At 36.8% G+C, this 18,220-nt stretch overlaps 2 protein-coding genes across 4 annotated transcripts; both read right to left on the minus strand.

Annotated features, from left to right (window-relative positions):
* Positions 1-2,982: 2,982 nt before the first annotated feature.
* Positions 2,983-6,149, minus strand: LOC129448629 (uncharacterized). 3 transcript variants are annotated; one of them, XR_008645793.2, is made up of 3 exons: positions 6,135-6,149; positions 5,193-5,695; positions 2,983-3,606 (listed from the first exon to the last, which is right to left on the minus strand). XR_008645793.2 is itself a non-coding variant. In XM_055211154.2 (2 exons), the coding sequence occupies exons 1-2, from the start codon at positions 5,544-5,546 to the stop codon at positions 3,454-3,456; spliced, it is 507 nt and encodes a 168-aa protein (XP_055067129.1). In that variant the 5' UTR covers positions 5,547-5,668; the 3' UTR covers positions 2,983-3,453. The 3 variants fall into 3 exon arrangements, 1 of the variants encoding a protein (XP_055067129.1); XR_008645792.2 differs by having other exon boundaries at positions 5,193-5,749; XM_055211154.2 differs by lacking the exon at positions 6,135-6,149 and having other exon boundaries at positions 5,193-5,668.
* Positions 6,150-11,047: 4,898 nt separating this feature from the next.
* On the minus strand, positions 11,048-16,951 carry LOC129448631 (uncharacterized). The gene is made up of 4 exons (XM_073872498.1): positions 15,620-16,951; positions 14,663-14,788; positions 13,747-14,192; positions 11,048-11,700 (listed from the first exon to the last, which is right to left on the minus strand). The coding sequence occupies exons 3-4, from the start codon at positions 14,065-14,067 to the stop codon at positions 11,542-11,544; spliced, it is 480 nt and encodes a 159-aa protein (XP_073728599.1). The 5' UTR covers positions 14,068-14,192; positions 14,663-14,788; positions 15,620-16,951; the 3' UTR covers positions 11,048-11,541.
* Between the last annotated feature and the right edge of the window lie 1,269 nt (positions 16,952-18,220).

Below are 18,220 nucleotides of genomic sequence, written 5' to 3' on the forward strand. Positions count from 1 at the left end.
ACAGTAGTGTTGTACTTGTGCACTTTCTGACTGTCAAACAATGACTAACTGGCCAAACTGTTATCTGTAGGGACAAAACTGAGGTCTTGACAGAGTTTAATAGAAATGTTGGTCTTACAGTGAATACATACCACTGGTTTTTATACTAGTGTTAAGTCCATTGCATGAGGAATGTCTTTGTTTTCTGACATAAGCAATAACAAGCAGGATCCATTTTACAGGAGGAAAGTTGTCCACAAGAGGGCGCCACATTACTTTATTCGCCTTTATAGCCTCATCCTGCAAAAATGTGTAATGGTTTACTGGAAATGTTTCGTTGCGCAACAAAAGAGTTTTGTTCCCAGGTCAAGAACAGGAAATGAGTCTGATGATGGAATTATTTTTTTATGGAAAGCTGACATTTGACTTTGTTAAAAGATCCTCTTTCAGGGCATCGTGCATCTTTAAATGGCTTTTGTAAATCTGTAATCAAATATTTTTCATTTAACCTCTCTGTTAGAGTCAATATCAAATTTTAGAAATCTCTGATTTGTTTAATTAGGTCTGCCTAAGCATTTATTTATCAGATGTTTTGGGAAATTGGGTTTGGATGAGATCAAGCCACAGTTTGTCAAAGTCCATGATTTCAATGAATTGCCTTCTAATGTTACAAATTCCTGCCCCACGCTCTGAGATCTCAGCATGTGAAATGCATTACATTGCTGTTTACACATTGATGTAAACCAGAGGTCTGAGATCTGCACAAACATGTGCACACAAATAGTTCAAGCAGTTCCCTGCTAAAAAAAAACAATAGACACCATAACAGAAATTCTATTGGTTTTATTGGTTTTACTGGGAATTTTATTGGTTTTAATGGAATATGGCCCAAAACACACTACAGTATAGTGGTTTTAATGGTAAAAGCTAATAGTTCCTATATTGGTATTTTAATGGAAACCATTAGAATTTTCTGTAATGGTTTTAATGTTTTTTTTCAGCAGGGTTTTAAGGGCATAAAATGCTTACATTTGACAGCGGGCTCTTATTATGTTGAGTTCACTTTTGTGTATGCTTCATGTTCTTGTTCACACAAGCTGCCTCTATTTTATAGTTTAAAATTAAAATTAAAATTAAGAGAGTTTGTAAACATTTATTTTAAGGCACTTTGTGGTAATCCTGCAGTGTGAATTGTGACAGAAGAAAAACTGTGTCTAGTTTTCATTCCTGTTGGTTTTACGTTGTCATTGTGTCTGGCAACCCTACATGCAATCTGAGCTTTTCATGTCTTTGAATTAAATGTTTTGCTTTGCATTTCTGCCTTTCGTTGCATGACCATCTGGTGTTTAAAATACAGAAGTTACAATATACTCCCCTACTTCCCTTATACTATAATAAACTACAAATGTGGACAGATAATTTTCTTGAGAAATGTTTGTGTGGGGCATAAATATAACTTCTCATATTTTGTGAAATAATTCAACCAATTCACCAAAAAGGGGTCTCCATGTACGTTTGGGAGTAGCACATAAACATTTACGCTGTAAAAAAAGTTTAAACAACTCGCTTTTAAGTTAATTCAACATAAAATCTTAATTTCTAACCTGTGAATAGTTGACAGAAATAAGTTAAAGTTGCACAAAAATGTTGCATTTTGTTTTACAGTGTATGTATATTTATTTTAGCACTTTTTTTGTAAATGTAATCCTGTACAAAGTGTTTTTTTTGGGGGGGGACACAGGTGTACAAACACACAAACCTAACATAAATTTTTTTTTTTAAGTAAAATAAAGTATGATAAAGAGAACAGAAATTTTGTTGAAATATCTTTGTTCAAACAATCAAGTTTAAACAATGATTTATAGACGAAGTGGTTCGGTTCCATCAGAAAACAAATCTTTATTCATAATATGTTTCAATAAAGGCTTACCCAAGTTGCCATAACTGATTGATAGATACCAAAACTACTCTTACAGCAGGTGTGTGTGCTATCCAAGGACTTTTCTTGGATATGTGTTGATGTCCAGACTTGTTGGCATCTCATGTGAAAGCAAATCCCAATGTCAACCATACAGACCACGTGATAAAGCCCTTGAAAAACAAGCCAACTTTATCTGCACTTTTGACCTGTATAAGGGAAAGCATTTCCAGCATTAGGATACTCGGGGGTGTATGGAGGATCGTTCAGAGATTTACTGAGATCCATTTTTTCTGTTGTATTTACTGGCGCTTGCATTTTTGCAAGGCATCACTATTACTATTTCTCTGGGATATTATTCTTCTTCTTTTTACATCTGGACAAAACTTTGGCACGTAACTCAACCCACACATGAATTTGTGCTCAAATCAAACCTCATTTTTGAGGAGAGGTGTGCTATGATTTTTCTCAGTAATCAGACTTATGTTTTTCGAACAGCAGACGAAAAAGTCGTCCAAAAACTCCCCTTGACTTTCAACGGGGGGCCCACTTCTGGAATGCTGGGAGTAACTCGCACACATACTGTAAGAGAGGAAGCCCGCCTTTTGGAATGATGCCAAAAGTTAAATGCCGCACACACACACTTTTTCTATCCGTCTCTTTCGATCTGTGTTTCTATAACATTGTCCCCCAAATTTTGGCACGGAAAAACACCACTTCGCAGTTTCTTCAACAAATATGTCGTATCCCTTGCCTGTTTCCTAGTTCCAGCTTTTCCTATTCCCTTATAGTAAAATGGAGAAAAAAGTGAGGAGAGGTCTGTGTTAAGGTCTTGTAAATGAGTAACAAGAAGTTAATCTACAGAAGTTTTTACAGTTTGTAAACTATACTGTGGGCATCAACATTTAAAAGCACAGTACGCCCAAAAATGATAATGAAGTCATCAATGACTTGCACTTTTGTTGTTTTAAACACATATGATTTTCTTACGAAGAATATTACTTATTTATTTAATATTAAATGCATTATTGGTAAATATTAGGTTTGTAATTTTTCGGTTGACACTTACAAAACAGAAAAACACATGACAATTACTGTATCTTTATTTTCTTTAAAATACATGAATTAGGATAAATTAATTTATCTACAGAATAATATTTTTGGGACAGGATAGTATAACAGGAGACTATAAAATAAACCAGCTATGTGGTTATATTCAGTGAGAACATTTTGGTCACCTGAAGTTTTAATACAATATGTATTTAAAAACAACAAATGTTATGATACTTTTACCACAAAGCTTATATTCTGTTAAAATGCAGGAAACATTCAAAGCATTTGTTTAAATTCAGTGGATAATAAAAGCCTGGACATAAATTGGTCAGTCAATAAACATGCTGAATCATTCCTTAATGCCCCATCAACTGAACCAATTAATGTTAAGCGTAAAAAAGCTGTATACATTACACATTTAAAGGCAGAATATCAAATGTGTTTATAAAATATTTGTAACATTGTTTGTGGTATTAATATTTGGAAATCTCTCATTGGGCCCTCTATGGTGAACCATTTTTGTTAAAGACTTTGGCGATGATGTACAACACAAGGATGGTGATGCCGATACCAAGAGCAGAGTGGTTAAGGATGCGCGCCATTCTGGAGCTTTTCCGTGCATCGTGTTGATGTCCAGACATGTTTGCATTTCGAGTCTGTGAAAAGCAAGGGTTAAAAAATAGCAAACTTTTAATTTCTCTCATCTGTTCTCATGCTCATTTCACATACCAACCTTATAAAGAATATTTACTTGAAAACACAAACCACAACGTGCAGTTAAAAACACAGGATAATAAAATGTTCAGGGCTATAAATGATTTGCATTGCATTATTCGCTCATGAATCCAAGGCTTGTGGAAATTTTCTTTATGTTTAAATGAATACCAAGGGTTATTGCTAAATGATAAATAGTATATTATATCACTTAGCATATATGGACTACAATCATAACACTGCTCTGAGCCAAAAGCTGATCTTGTAAAAGGGGAGAAATGACAGTGGGTTTTGTGTGTTGCCACTTCCTAAAAAAGTTTTGCGATAAATAAGAAGCAAATTGATTATATTTAGCTTATTTAAAAAAATATATGTCGTGGCACTTATAGAAAGCATTCTACACGTACACATCATGTGCACTTGAATGTCATGAACTATTATTTTTAGCATAAATAACTTCAAACTTTTTCAGAGCTAGAAAGCTAATGGGTTCAGTATCGCGTTACAATAATGGTACAATAGGCATTTTTTTCAAATTTTTTAATGCATCAGAGTCAGCTTGACTTAATAATTAACAACATTTAAAGAATGATTAATCTTGATTAATGTCTGAATGACCTGAGGTCAGGAATAGAAAAAGTATTTGATGAATGTATATTACATGCCGAGAGCATTTGGTTAATATCATTATCTCATTGCTGACCCCAAGAACAGAATCGGTTTGTTGTAAATGTCTGGCTAACTGAATTTCAATGCATTTTCTTCTTTGGAGAAGCAATTGATGATATATTGCTTTCTTTATGCTGTTTTGGAATCCATTCACCCGATCTCCAGTTCTGGTGCTACCACTTTTAGCATAGCTTAGCATAATCCATTGAATCTGATTAGACCATTAGCATTGTGCTAAAAAATAACCAAAGAGTTTCAATATTTGTCCTATTTAAAACTTGACTCTTCTGTAGGTACATCGTGTACTAAGACCGACAAAAAAATAAAAGTAGTGATTTTCTAGGCAGATATGGCTAGGAACTATACTCTCATTCTGGCGTAATAATCAAGGACTTTGCTGCCGTAACATTGCGCCTCCTGCAGCCATGTTGAAGTGCCCGAAAATAGTCCCCTGCCATTGAAAGTTACTAAAAAAAGTGGAGTGTCCCTTTAAAGAATGAACTTCCTTTGGTTTAAGCACTCACATGCATCGCCGGTAGTATTTTTACCTGTAAATCAATTGTGTTTTTGATTCATACTTGATCATAGTCTGAGATAAGAATCATAGTCTGATTGTTTTAATTTCCTCTGCTTGATCTTACACTTCATCTAGTTTCAGCTTGAACAATATCACAGATATGATCATCATTATCCTGTGGAAATGTGCGCAAACTTTAGTAATCCCTCCAATGTAAAAACTAGAGTTTGAAGTGTTGTTGAATTAACAACAAAGGTTAATATAATTTCTAAGATTTTCTGATTTCTAAAAACAAAGAAAATAAAAATAAAAATAAATAGAAAAAAGGTTAAAATTACTTACAGATATGGAGTAAACCAGAGCAGCAATGCCCAGAGGTAAACAGCAGCAAAGCATGGTAAAAATGGAGTAACACAGGTAATCTGGCAGTGGATGGGCCAGAGGAGTGGGGCCCGCATAAACAGTCGGCTGTACAGTGATCGTAGACTGTCCTGGATAAGGGGCCTGTACGCATGGCTGACCACCCGGAGGTCCGTATTGCTGTGCAGGATATCCAGAAGGGTTCGGATAACCTGCTTGTTGAGAATATGCAGGGTTAGTGTATCCTGGGTTGACCTGGTATGGTGGTGGTGCGGGCTGCTTCCCTGATGAATTCCAGTTGGATTGAGGCACATATGAAGACTTACTGGGATCCATTTTTCTGCTAGATTTTGTAAAGTCCTTTTCTGGCAGATTTTTGCTTGTGATCTTTTGTCTTCTTTCTGTTCACTGGTTCACTATTTTTGCCAGATATGGGGAGGTGTATGCGGGGGCGGCTGAGTGTGCAAACCGGAGGTGGGCTGTCCCTTATCGAAAAGGAGTTACATCAACTTTTCCAGTAAGACATCCATGCAGTTATACTGTGTCAAATATGTTACATATGATGTCAAATAGTCAGTATCATTACTGATGTGAAAGTAAAAACACAAATTTAACTTTCATTGTAAAAAGATGATGTTGCTCATGAATGTAAATTTATCTATTTATGAAAGTAACGTTTTGTGTTTAGACATGGGGTTGCAAAATTAAAATGTTGCGGTTCGTGAACACAACACTCAAGAGCTAGCAGAGTGCAACAACCGCAGTTTTTCCATGCTTATCAAATGTTAATGTGTTTTTATGTAAAACCAAACATTTTGACTAACACAAAACACAACACGAAATTATTAACTAACTCGAAATTAAACGTTGCTTTAGTTTAAAATTCTGTAACACCGAGTTAATACATAAAAAACATATTCTCACCGGTAAAGATGTAACTTATTCCAGTTTGGGGGAAATACCGTTAGAGCACGGAAGAGTTTACATCCAGAGGCAATGATGTGGTATCATGGAAACTGTGAGAGACGTCTGCAACTGGACCTTTCCAAAATGCCAACGGTTCAACATGGAGTGGGTTAAAGAGTCATCTACATAAAAGTTACATTTCTGTGGTGGTGGTAACATGTTTATGAATTATAGGTACTGGCTGTTCTAATCGATGTGTTCAACTTTATGCGGTGCTGCGCAGACCAACCGCATATTGACATCAAGCTATTGCGAGAAATCCTCTCACGGAACCTCAACGTCATAAGTTTGAATTCTGTGCAGCAACGCCTGGAATGCACTATGAAAGCTTTCCTTTTGGATAGCTGATGTTACGTCACCAAAATGGAAACATTATTCGCAAACACCACTAACTCACGACGGTGCTCGGTTTTTAGAAACATAGAACTTCCTTATTAACACGGGGCGAAAAAATAACAAAGCGAGTTTCTAAGAGCCCTGACGTTTTGCTGCATGGGCGTCGCACCACACTTTTCCCGGTGAGATGGTTCGACACCTAGCCTGGGTGCCAGACGATCTTAGCCCCGCCCACAAGAGTTTGAAAACGGGAAGATCGGTCTGGCGTTTTTCCGTTGAGGAGCTGCTATGCTAGGACTAGAGCTGGTCGAACCAATGAAATTGTCAGGGCGGGCTTTATACGATGATGGACAGATAATCAACAGTAACGTAATGAACCACGTCACCAAAGAGCGCGTGTGTTGAATGGCTGCGCTGTAGAGTTCAGATGTGTGGATTCTGACATGGAGTCTGTTCTAAAAGATATCGACAGAGCATTGATTTTGAAAGAGGAACAGAGAAACGCGAGCAGGGCATTTGTTGATGTTTTTGCTGTCCTTCCCACGGGATTCGGCAAAAGTTGGTCGCAACTGAAATGGGTAACGTTATCACGGCGATGCAACTCGGCGTGCACGACGAGATGGATATAATTAGCGGTCGTTGCCAGCTTCTTTTCGGAAGCCCGGAATCATGGTTGCTGAATAAGTGGAGGGACATGCTAGGCTCCAATATTTTCAAGCCAACGTAATGGGTATCGTCGTGGATGAAGTTCACCTAACGTACAAATGGTAAGAGATAGTCTTACTGTATGACTTAGTAAATACTTAATGTTGTGATATAAACGAAATGTTGTAAACCTAGTAGGTGTTGATGTACATTCGCTAACTCAGACTTAGTATAATCACAATGTTAGTGTCATTGTAGCGAAATAACTAGCAGTTCGGTCAGGCTGCAAAGACGTCATTTCAACGTACGTCACACACTCCGTTGCTCTGATTGGTCGTAGGTCCAGGTCCAATTGAGTGCAGAGGCATTTTGCGGTTGAGACACGCCTCATAATTATAGCCCAATGGAGTGGTATCAGACCGGGTGTGCCTCATAAGCCTTGAAAAGTGAAGCCTCTGGCTCTTTGATCGCTCCCTGGTGGCTGGCTGCAGTACAAGTCATAACCCCGCCCTCTCCATTCAAATGAATAGGACTTTGCTCTAAATAAAAAAAATATTTACACTTCCAATAAAAGTTTTCGAAAGATGGTTTTGGTCCTTTCAAGTAGTTGTTATCACGCTGATATATGCTCAAGTGTTAATTTTTGTGATAAGTTTCATTGTAGCTTGTAATTTGATGCTATAGAAACGGGGCGTGTCGTTATGATTGGAGTGGTTGAATTGGCCGCGCGAGCGTTTGGGCGGAAGTTTGATACCGCGGCTCCGCCTCTGGCTTCACGGACGATTCCTTCTGCGCATGCCTCGGCTCCAAACTGACGTTTTTACGTAACATGGCTGCGACCGTGGTCGGACATTTTTGGCTTCAATTCATTACAATGGTGGGAGGCGACGTCGCGTCGTCCATCTTTTTTTACAGTCTATGGCTGAATCCCAAACCGCCCACTTCCATACTATATAGTACGCAAAAAGCGCTACTTTGCGTACTATATAGTATGGAAGTAGGTGGCCTGGGATTCAGCCTATGTATCAGACTCAAATTCTGACTAGAATTGAGTATGACAACGTCAGGCTAGTTCGACACCCGCACTTTTTCCGCAGTTTTGAACAAACGCCTTACTACTAGGGATGGGCATTCGATTAAGTTTTCTTTGTCGATCGTCGGGAGAATTAACGATCGACTATCGATTAATCATTCATATTTTTATTAATATTTTTTTATTTAATATTTTTTATTAATTGTTATTTAACTTTTATACTTAAAAAATGCAATGAATACAAATATACAGCGTGTTTTTCCTCGATGAGACCTTTATTACAAGATCAACTTGTGGCAGACAGTTAAACTATGTTTCAAACATATATGTGCGTGATTGTGCGGTGCTCTAAAGCAGCGGAACCTGCAGCTGCGAGCCAGCGTTCTTAAACAGAGACCTCATTAGTTCCAAAATAAAAAAATAAAAAAACAGATTCATGTTTAACATTAAATTAAACAAAAAACATAATACTTAGATCTGTAAGGTTTTGTCAAAATGTAAAATTATTCAAGCCAGAAGAAAGTGCAAGATATTAGCCTTCCTAACATTAGGCTATAACAAATTAGGCATTAAAGCCTCGTGAAAAATAACTAACTTTAGTAACTCGCATAAAACTTCTGCACCAGTCTACTGATTTTTTTTGAGAAATAAAAACATGTTTTGGGGTCAGACGCGACCGCAACCCATGGTGACCGTCAGTCCAGCCGCCGCCGAAAACAGCCGCTCTGAGGAGACTGACCGGGATGCACAGGTACATCAGCGCTAACTTGGCTTATTCCGCATACAGAGTATGTGTGAAACAGCGTGCGTTTTGTGAGCCCCATTCACGATTGTTTAATTATACTAACATAGTCTTTTCGTTTTTATTTGTTGTAAAACAACAGTAGACACAAATTTACTATGGTCTCCAACTCCACAATATAGCCTACCATAACCATTGCGGAAATACAAATCGTTTTTTATCTGCAAAAAAAAACCCATTTTCACAATGATAAAATCATGGCTAATTTTCCTAAAGTAGTAATTACAAAATTATATATGTTTGAAAGACGGAGATGCGCACCTGTCCATCTATTAGGCTACATAACAGAGCGAGGCCAGAGACAAACGGGAGTAATATGGAATAATGTGTACATCTTTGAATAAGTATACATTTCTTTTAAATATATTTTGTCATATAAAGTTTTGAGACATGGCTTAATAATGCTTTTTTCACTGTTATTGCTCATTTAGACTTATTGTGCGGGTAACAGCGTTTTTGACGCATTTACCTCAGAGATTATTTTAACGGTAGGCTAAATATAAATTCTTTAACTCAAGGGGAGCTGGAAAATTAGCATATTTTCAAAAAAAGTGGAGTGTTATTTTCCTCTGCTTAATCTTACACTTCATCTAGTTTCAGTTTGAACACTATCACAGATGTGATCATATCCTGTGGAAATGTGTGCAAACTTTAGTAATCCCTCCAATGTTAATGATTTCAAAACTAGAGTTTGAAGTGTAGTTGAATTAACCACAAAGATTAATATAATTTCTAAGATTTTCTGATTTCTAAAAACAAACAAGAAAATAAAAACAATCAGAAAAAAGGTTAAAATTACTTACAGAGATGGAGTAAACAAGAGCAGCAATGCCCAGAGGTAAACAGCAGCAAAGCATGTTAAAAATGGAGTAACACAGGTAATCTGGCAGTGGATGGGCCAGAGGAGTGGGGGCCACATAAACAGTCGGCTGTACAGTGATCGGAGGCTGCCCTGGATAAGGGGCCTGCCCATATGGCTGACCACCTGAAGGTGCAGGATATCCAGAACAGTCGCTCCTCCGTTTCTCAGACCGCTCTGTGTCTGCGGTTTTTTGTCACGCAGTATCATTAAGATGCAGAAAAGAAAGATACTGGATAAAGAATAACACCTTTTTCAAGAAAAATCCTGTAAGTGAAGTCGAAAGTTGAAACATGTTGACATTAAACAACAGTAGCCTTACTATTATTAGATATTGTTTGCATTTATTTAATGTTTTTACTTTTCAATATTGACAGTGCCACAGTAGTAACTGTTTGACCCTGTTCCTTTACCACCGCACCCTTGGAGAGGAAGTTTCAGAGAGCACACAGGAAGGTAGGTGAGCAATGAAATGAATAAGTGTGTGTGTGTGTGTGTGTGTGTGTGTGTGTGTGTGTGTGTGTGTGTGTGTCATGGTGCTTATTTCCATGTGTGTCGTGTGTTTATATCAAATTTAAAATTTCAGCCATCCCCCACACTTTTGAAAAGCTTGCCACTCCCCTGATGGAGGGCCCAGTTTGGAATGCTCGGAGTACGCGCATACATACTGTAAGAGAGGAAGGCCCCTTTTGGAATGATGCCAAAAGTTAAATGACACACACACAGTTTTTCAGTACGTCTTCTTTCAGCTCTCTGTTTCCGGCTTTAATTATAAAAGATTGTCCCCAATTTTTGCCACTGCAAGCACCACTTCACATTTTCTTCTTTTTTGGGGTATCCTTTTGCCTGTCTCCCAGTTCTATCTTTTCCTAGTAAAATGGAGAGAAAGTGAGGGGAGGTATGTGTTTGTGTTTTGTAAATGAGTAACAAGTTGATCAGAAAGTTTCTACAGTTTGTAAACAATACTGTGGGCGCCACCTTGTGGAGTCAACGTTTAATGATAATGACGTCATCAGTGACCTGCACTTGTGTTGTTTTAAACACATAGGATTTTCTTATAAACAGTATTACGTATTTACTATTACATGCATTATTGGCAAATCTTAGATTTGTTATTTTTGAAATCAGTTGACACTTGAACAACAGATGATGATTTCCATATATATTTTTATTTTCTTTAAAGGACATTATGAGGATGATCTCAGATATGAATAAGGATAAATGAATTGATCTATACAGAATTCTAGGATATATGTTTGGGACAGGACAGTACAACAGGAGACTATAAAATAAACCAGCTATGTGGTTATATTCAGTGAGAATGTACTGTGAATGGTAAATGTATTTACATTTTGGCCACCTAAAGTTTTAATACAATATGTATTTAAAAACAACAAATGTCTCTGTTATGATACTTTTAACACAAAGCTTATATTCTGTTAAAATACAAGAAACATTCAAAGCATTTGTTTAAATTCAGTGTATAATAAAAGCCTGGACATAAGTTGGTCAGTCTGAATAAACATGCTTAATCATTTCTTAATGCCCCATCAACTGAACCAATTAATGTTAAGCGTAAAAAAGCTGTATACATTACACATTTAAAGGCAGAATATCAAACGGGTTTATAAAATTATATTTGTAACTTTGTATATGGTATTAATATTTGGAAATCTCACACTGTGGCCCTCTATGGCCCAGCATGATTTTGAAGATAGACGACGATGTAGATGATGTACAACACAAGGAAGGTGAGGCCGATACCAAGAGCAGAGTGGTTAAGGATGCGCGCTATTCTGGAGTTTTTTTCTGCTATTTGTTGAAGTCCAGATATGTTGGCGTTTCGAGTCTGTGAAAAGCAAGGGTTAAAAAATGCCAAACTGTTAATTTCTCTCATATGTTCTCACACGCATTTTATATACCAACCTTATTAAGAACATTTACTTAAACACAAACCACAATGTGCAGTTAAATATAGACGCTTTCATGTTCTTTATGTTTAAATGAATACCAAGGGTTATTGCTAAATGATAAACACGCAGTGTTTCCCATACATTTATTTATTTGTGGTGGCCCACCACAAAATCAACACTGGCCCCCACAAATAGAATTTTCATGATTCCCATTTACATTTTTATTTCACTATTTAAAACAGCTTAATTCGGCTTAAAATATAATTTGATGTATAATACAGATCAAATACATATACAGATCAAAGAGTAGAAGTGAAACATTTTTCAGGTGCCAACACTAGATCAAATGCAAACACGACATGATGACGTCACATATATGCTAATTAGCGGGTGACGTCATCACCACCACAGTCTCCTCAAAATCCTGTGGGAAACACTGTAAACAGGATATTATATTACTGAGCCTATATGGACTACAATCGTAACACTGCTTTGACCCAACAGCTGGTTAATGGCGCTTCTGATGTAATTCTGAGAAATGACAGTGGGTTTTGTTTGTTGCACCTTCCTACAAAAAAAAAAAATGTTTTGCAATAAGAAGACGTAAATTGATTATATTTAGCTTATTTAAAAATAAATGTTATATTGTGACTTAAGAAGGATCTGCCAGAAAGCATTCAACCGATTTTGTTTCCACTATCTGAACGTGCAGTATGTCATGTGCACTTGAATGTCATGAACTATTATTTTTAGCATAAATAACTTTTTCAGAGCTAGAAAGCTAATTGGTTTAGTATTACGTTACAATGATGGTACAATAATAGGCCTTTATTAAAAAATGTGTTAATGCATCAGAGTCATCTTGACTTAATAATTAACAACATTTAAAGAATGATTAATCTTGATGAATGTTTTCTCATAAATGAGCAACAAAACTGGTATTTCTGGAGGCCAGGAATAGAAAAAGTATTTGATGAATGTATAATACATGCAGAGAGCATGTGGTTAATATCATTATCTCATTGCTGACCCTGAGAACAGAATCGGTTTGTTGTAAATGTCTGGCTAACTGAATTTCAATGCTTTCTATTGTCTGGAGAAGCATCTGATGATGTATTGCTTTTGTTTATTGTGCTGTTTTGGAATCAATTCAGCTGATCTCCGGGTCCGACACCACCACTCCCAGAACAGCTCAGCACATTCCACCGAACCCGACCATACCACCAGCATCGCGCCAAAAAACAACCAAAAGAATTTCGATACCCTTCCCATTCAAAACTTGACTCTTCTGTAGTTACACCGTGCACTAAGACCAACAGAAAATTAAAAGTTGTGATTTTTTTAGGCAGATATGACTATGAACTATACTCTCATTCTGGCGTAATAATCAAGGACTTTGCTGGTGTAACATGGCTGCAGGAAATGCCTGAAAGTGCGCGAAAATAGTCCCCTGCCATTGAAAGTTACTCAGGGGACTACTTTCGGGCACTACGTAATATAATTGTCTGTCTGTCCCACACAATGCAACTACAGAAGAGTCAAGCTCCAAACAGAAAAAACATCGAAACTCTTTGGTTATTTTTTAGTGCGATGCTAATGGTCTAATCAGATTCAATGAATTATGCTAAATTGTGCTAAAAGTGGCAGCACTAGACCAGGAGATCAGCTGAATGGATTCAAAACGGTAAATATAAATTCTTTAACTCTAGGGGAGCTGGAAAATTAGCATATTTTCAAAAAAAGTAGAGTGTTATTTTCCTCTGCTTGATCTTACACTTCATCTAGTTTCAGTTTGAACTATATCACAGATATGATCATCATTATTCTGTGGAAATGCAAACTTTAGTAATCCCTCCAATGTTAATGATTTCAAAAGTGTACTTGAATTAACAACAAAGATTAATATAATTTCTAAGATTTTCTGATTTCTAAAAACAAACAAGAAAATAAAAACAATCAGAAAAAATGTAAAAATTACTTACAGAGATGGAGTAAACCAGAGCAGCAATGCCCAGAGGTAAACAGCTGCAAATCATGTTAAAAATGGAGTAACACAGGTAATCTGGCAGTGGATGGGCCAGAGGAGTGGGGGCCACATAAACAGTCGGCTCTACAGTGATAGGAGGCTTTCCTGGATAAGGGGCCTGCCCATATGGCTGACCACCTGAAGGTGCAGGATATCCAGAAGGGTTCGGAGAATATGCAGGGTTAGGGTATCCTGGGTTGACCTGGTGTGGTGGTGGTGCGGGCTGCTTCTCTGATGAATTGGATTGAGGCACATTTGAAGACTTACTGGGATCCATTTTTCTGCTAGATTTTGTAAAGCCCTTTTCTGGCAGATTTTTGCTTGTGGTCTTTTGTCTTCTTTCTGTCCACTGGTTTACTATTTTTCTGTCTCAGAATTTTGCAAGGCGGAGGTGGGCTGTCCCTTTTGGGGAAGCAGTAACATCAACTTTTCCAGTAACAGATCAATACAGTTACTATGTCAAATATGTTATATATGATGTCAAAGTATAGTCAGTATCATTATTGAAAGTAAATGTAACTTTAATTTAATTGTAAAAGATGATGTTGCTCGTCGTAAATATTAATGTTAGTTTATTTTATTTATGAAACACAAACTAACAGTTAACTAACACACAACACAAAGACGAAAGTATTAACGTTGCTTTAGTTTAAACTCTACAATGGTGTCAATCCTTTAAGCTAGCTTAATTATCTTTATATTTATGTTTATGTAATGTAACCCACGACATTCTGTACTGTTTTCCATGTATTGTACTGTTTTTTTTTTGTTTAAGCATATTAATAAAAAAAGGGAAGGTTACCAAGAAAAAAAAGTTGCTTTAGTTTAAAATTCTGTAATACCTAGTTAATACATAAAAAAAACATTCTCACCCGTAAAGATGTAACTTATTCCAGTTTTTGTGGGAATAACGTTATCACTGAAGAGTTTACATCCAGAGGCTGGACAATGATAACATGGAAAACTGTGAGACGTCTGCGACTGGACCAGGGACGTCACTAGGATTGGAAGATAGGGGGGGCTCAGCCCACAGAGTATTTGTAACTTGTGTTTGCAAAATTTTTGCACTCACATCTGAGCTACAATTATGTCAACAACCAGTCAAGAAACCAAGAGGTTAACAAGTAAAACATGACAGACATATCCTCCTCTTCTATTTCTACTCTGTTAAATAAAAGTTACTGTAATGTTAGTTTTTAGACACATCAAAGCTGCATGGGGGAATTTAGGCCAGACTTTGCTCCTGATTAGTTATTCTAAAAAAACCTGATGCTAATTTCATGACTTTAGAAATGCAAATTGGTCACATGAAACATCCAAAATGTCCATAAACAGAGGTCAGACAGCTAAAAAGTTGGTAAGTTAAACAAATGAGAAAAAGCAGTACAAGAAATAGAAAAAAATTGGCATCACTGCATACTTTACCAGGTAAGCTATTGATACGGATCCTTTTTAAAGTGGCTACTGTATAAATACAATAACCTGATGGCGGAAGGAATAAAAGATTTGGAGTAATGATTACTGTATAATATGTACTGTATGACTGCTTTCATTTTTGTTTCACATGTGTATCTGTGGAGAGTGTGGGCATTTACTCATCTTTAGCCTACTTTTAGGTAACATCTACGTATTTAATATTTAATTTATCACATGATATGATTAAAATAGTCTCAGGCCTAGTTAGAATATAGCTAGTATATTAAATATAATGAAAAAAATGTAGTGTATGCTATGCATAGTGCCTAGACCTGCCAACAAATGCTTATTGTTATAAGAAATTCAAGAAAAGAAAAGAAAAACAATCCTTAGACCTATAGACCATTACTGACCTCAATCACACCGGGTCCGGCTCCCTCAGAATCAACTGGCCTGCCAATCTCCTGCAGCTGCTTCTCTTTCTCTCTCCTAAAATATTTTCTAATATCCATCTCATCTGCTCAAAGAATTGAATGATACAACAGTATTGCATTAACAGGGACCCTATGATGACATTTAGTTTTCAGTGACAACAACATTCTATGGGGATTGATACTGTTGAATATGCCTCTTTTAGAGATATTTTATTTTAGAGATATTTTATTTTAAAGATTATTAGGCCTATATTGTTGGCAAAGAATAAAGAGTTGTGATTAGATTGCTAAGTTAACAATGTCTTGTATTTTGCTTGTGCAAGACTAAAGTTTTTCATGACATAGCAAACCAAAATATTCCCATTCCTTTACCTCAAGAAAACGTAGCTAAAGGTAAGCAGCCAGCAGGTAATTAAAAACAACTTACAATTTCACTCCTCCGTATCACGACACTTACCAATCTTTATTTCACCATTAGCGTGTGTATCAGTATCAGTTTGTGTGTGTGTTGTGTAATAACAAGCTTCTTCTTCTTCTGGTGTTTAATGGCGGTTGGCAAACCAACTAAAGGTGCATTTTCCGCCACCTACTGGATTGGAGTATGAAGCACAATTTGTAATAACAAGCTACAATAGCACATACAGGCAACCGGAAGCGATCGCCGTTTTCCGGTTTGGTCACTTGACGTTCGACATCTTGCGTATTCTGTCCGACTTGTCAGATGTTTTTTTGTGGCTGGATATATAACATTTGTTGAGTCTAAATATTAATCATTTCTGGCTAAAATCTTGGAGGCTGTGGTTGCGGCCCAATTAAACAAACACTTAATTGAAAACAATCTATTTGCGCTTCATCAATCTGAACTTCAAAAATTACATAGCACTGAGACTGCGTTGGTAAAAGTCACTAACGACTTACTAATTGCCTCTGACTCTGGCTCCATGTCAATTCTTATTCTCTTGGATCTCACTTAAGCCTTTGACACTATTGACCATGCTCTACTACTCAATCGTCTTTGTCAGAGGCTGTTCTTGACTGGTTCAAGTCCTATTTCACTGACCGCAGTCAATTTGTTTTTATGGGTGGTCATAGGTCCAAAGTCGGCTCTGTTCATACTGGTGTTCCACAAGGGTCAGTATTGGGTCCCTTACTTTTTAGTATGTATATCTATCCACTTGGTCAATTACTAAGATCTCCCAACCTCAATTATCACTTTTATGCTGATGATACACAGATCTATATTCATACCAGACCGGGTCAGCAAGTGAACGTTGTGCATTTATCTAACTGCATTGATGAGATAAAGACTTGGATGTCCAATAATTTTCTGTTGCTAAACAGCTCTTAATGAGAAATTATGCTCCTTAAATCTTCACATCAACTCCTACTCTGTCTGTTGATGGTGTCGCCTTTGAGTTGAAGGACAAATTAAAAAATCTTGGTGTCATATTTGATGCCACACTGTTATTTGAGCCGTTTGTGCAGAATACAGTTAAGACATATTTTTTCACCTCAGAAATATAGCTCGGCTACGTCCTATGCTGTCTTTCTCGGTTGTTGAAGTTAATAAACTCTTGTCTTTTCACGCATTGACTACTGTAATGGTCTTCTAGCTGGGGTATCTAAATCATCATTGGATAAACTGCAATATCTACAAAATTCAGCTGCTAGAGTACTGTCTGGGCTCAGGGCTAGGGACCATATAACTCCTGTTTTGGAGTCACTGCACTGGCTACCTGTTAGGTACCGTATTGATTTTAAAATCCTTATGTTGGCATATAAATCTCTGCACAATCTGGCACCTCAGAACTTGACTGATCTATTAATGCCTTACACACCACATTGCAATCTGCGCTCCTCTCAGAGTGGTCTCTTGGTTGTTCCTAAGACACGGCTTCATACTAGGGGTGATCGAGCATTTTCTGTCTATGCTCCCAAGCTCTGGAATTCTCTCCCGGTGGACATCAGAGAAGCAAATACATTAGTGACTTTTAAATCTCTTCTCAAAACATTCTATTTTAGGATTTCTTTTACTTGATTTTAATTTGTGTTTATTTTTGAAATTGTATTGTGTTGTTTCTCTGTTGTTATGCTTGTATGTAAAATGCTCCGAGAAAGCTACTTTTAAAGGTGCTATACAAAATGTATATATTTATTATTATTATTATTATTATTCAGCCTGATCTCACGAATTTCCATGGGATAGTCACGGAATTTTTTGCTAATTTTTCCGTGGCATTCTCACGGATCTCCCCATTTTTCTGTGGCACTGCTACGGACTGTCTTTTTCCGTGGCATTGTCACGTATTGGTTACTCAACTGTTTTGTCCTATTTTCTTACAATTTTTGCTTCGGTTTAGGGTTAGATTTACATGAAATGACATCCCTACCCAAACCCAACTCTAACCCCAACGCCAGGGGACAATTGTTTAAAGTTTAGAAAATATAAAAGAATAAATCAGAAAAAATAGTATAAACCAATAGTTTAAGTGACATACTAACGCAAACACCAAATCTAACCCTAAACCGAAGCAACTTTGTGAGATCAGGTTGTTATTATTATATGATATTCATTATTCA

The sequence above is a fragment of the Misgurnus anguillicaudatus genome, chromosome 10 (assembly GCF_027580225.2).
Source record: "Misgurnus anguillicaudatus chromosome 10, ASM2758022v2, whole genome shotgun sequence".
NCBI lineage: Eukaryota > Metazoa > Chordata > Actinopteri > Cypriniformes > Cobitidae > Misgurnus > Misgurnus anguillicaudatus.

What these genes read in the sequence shown, in the direction of transcription:
- LOC129448631 (XM_073872498.1), bottom strand. Translation starts at nt 14,067, where the DNA reads ATGGATCCCAGTAAGTCTTCAAATGTGCCTCAATCCAATTCATCAGAG. An exon ending in CTCTGGTTTACTCCATCTCT is followed by an intron (nt 11,701 to 13,746) that starts GTAAGTAATTTT and finishes TGCTTTTCACAG; the next exon opens with ACTCGAAACGCCAACATATC.
- LOC129448629 (XM_055211154.2), bottom strand. Translation starts at nt 5,546, where the DNA reads ATGGATCCCAGTAAGTCTTCATATGTGCCTCAATCCAACTGGAATTCA. An exon ending in CTCTGGTTTACTCCATATCT is followed by an intron (nt 3,607 to 5,192) that starts GTAAGTAATTTT and finishes TGCTTTTCACAG; the next exon opens with ACTCGAAATGCAAACATGTC.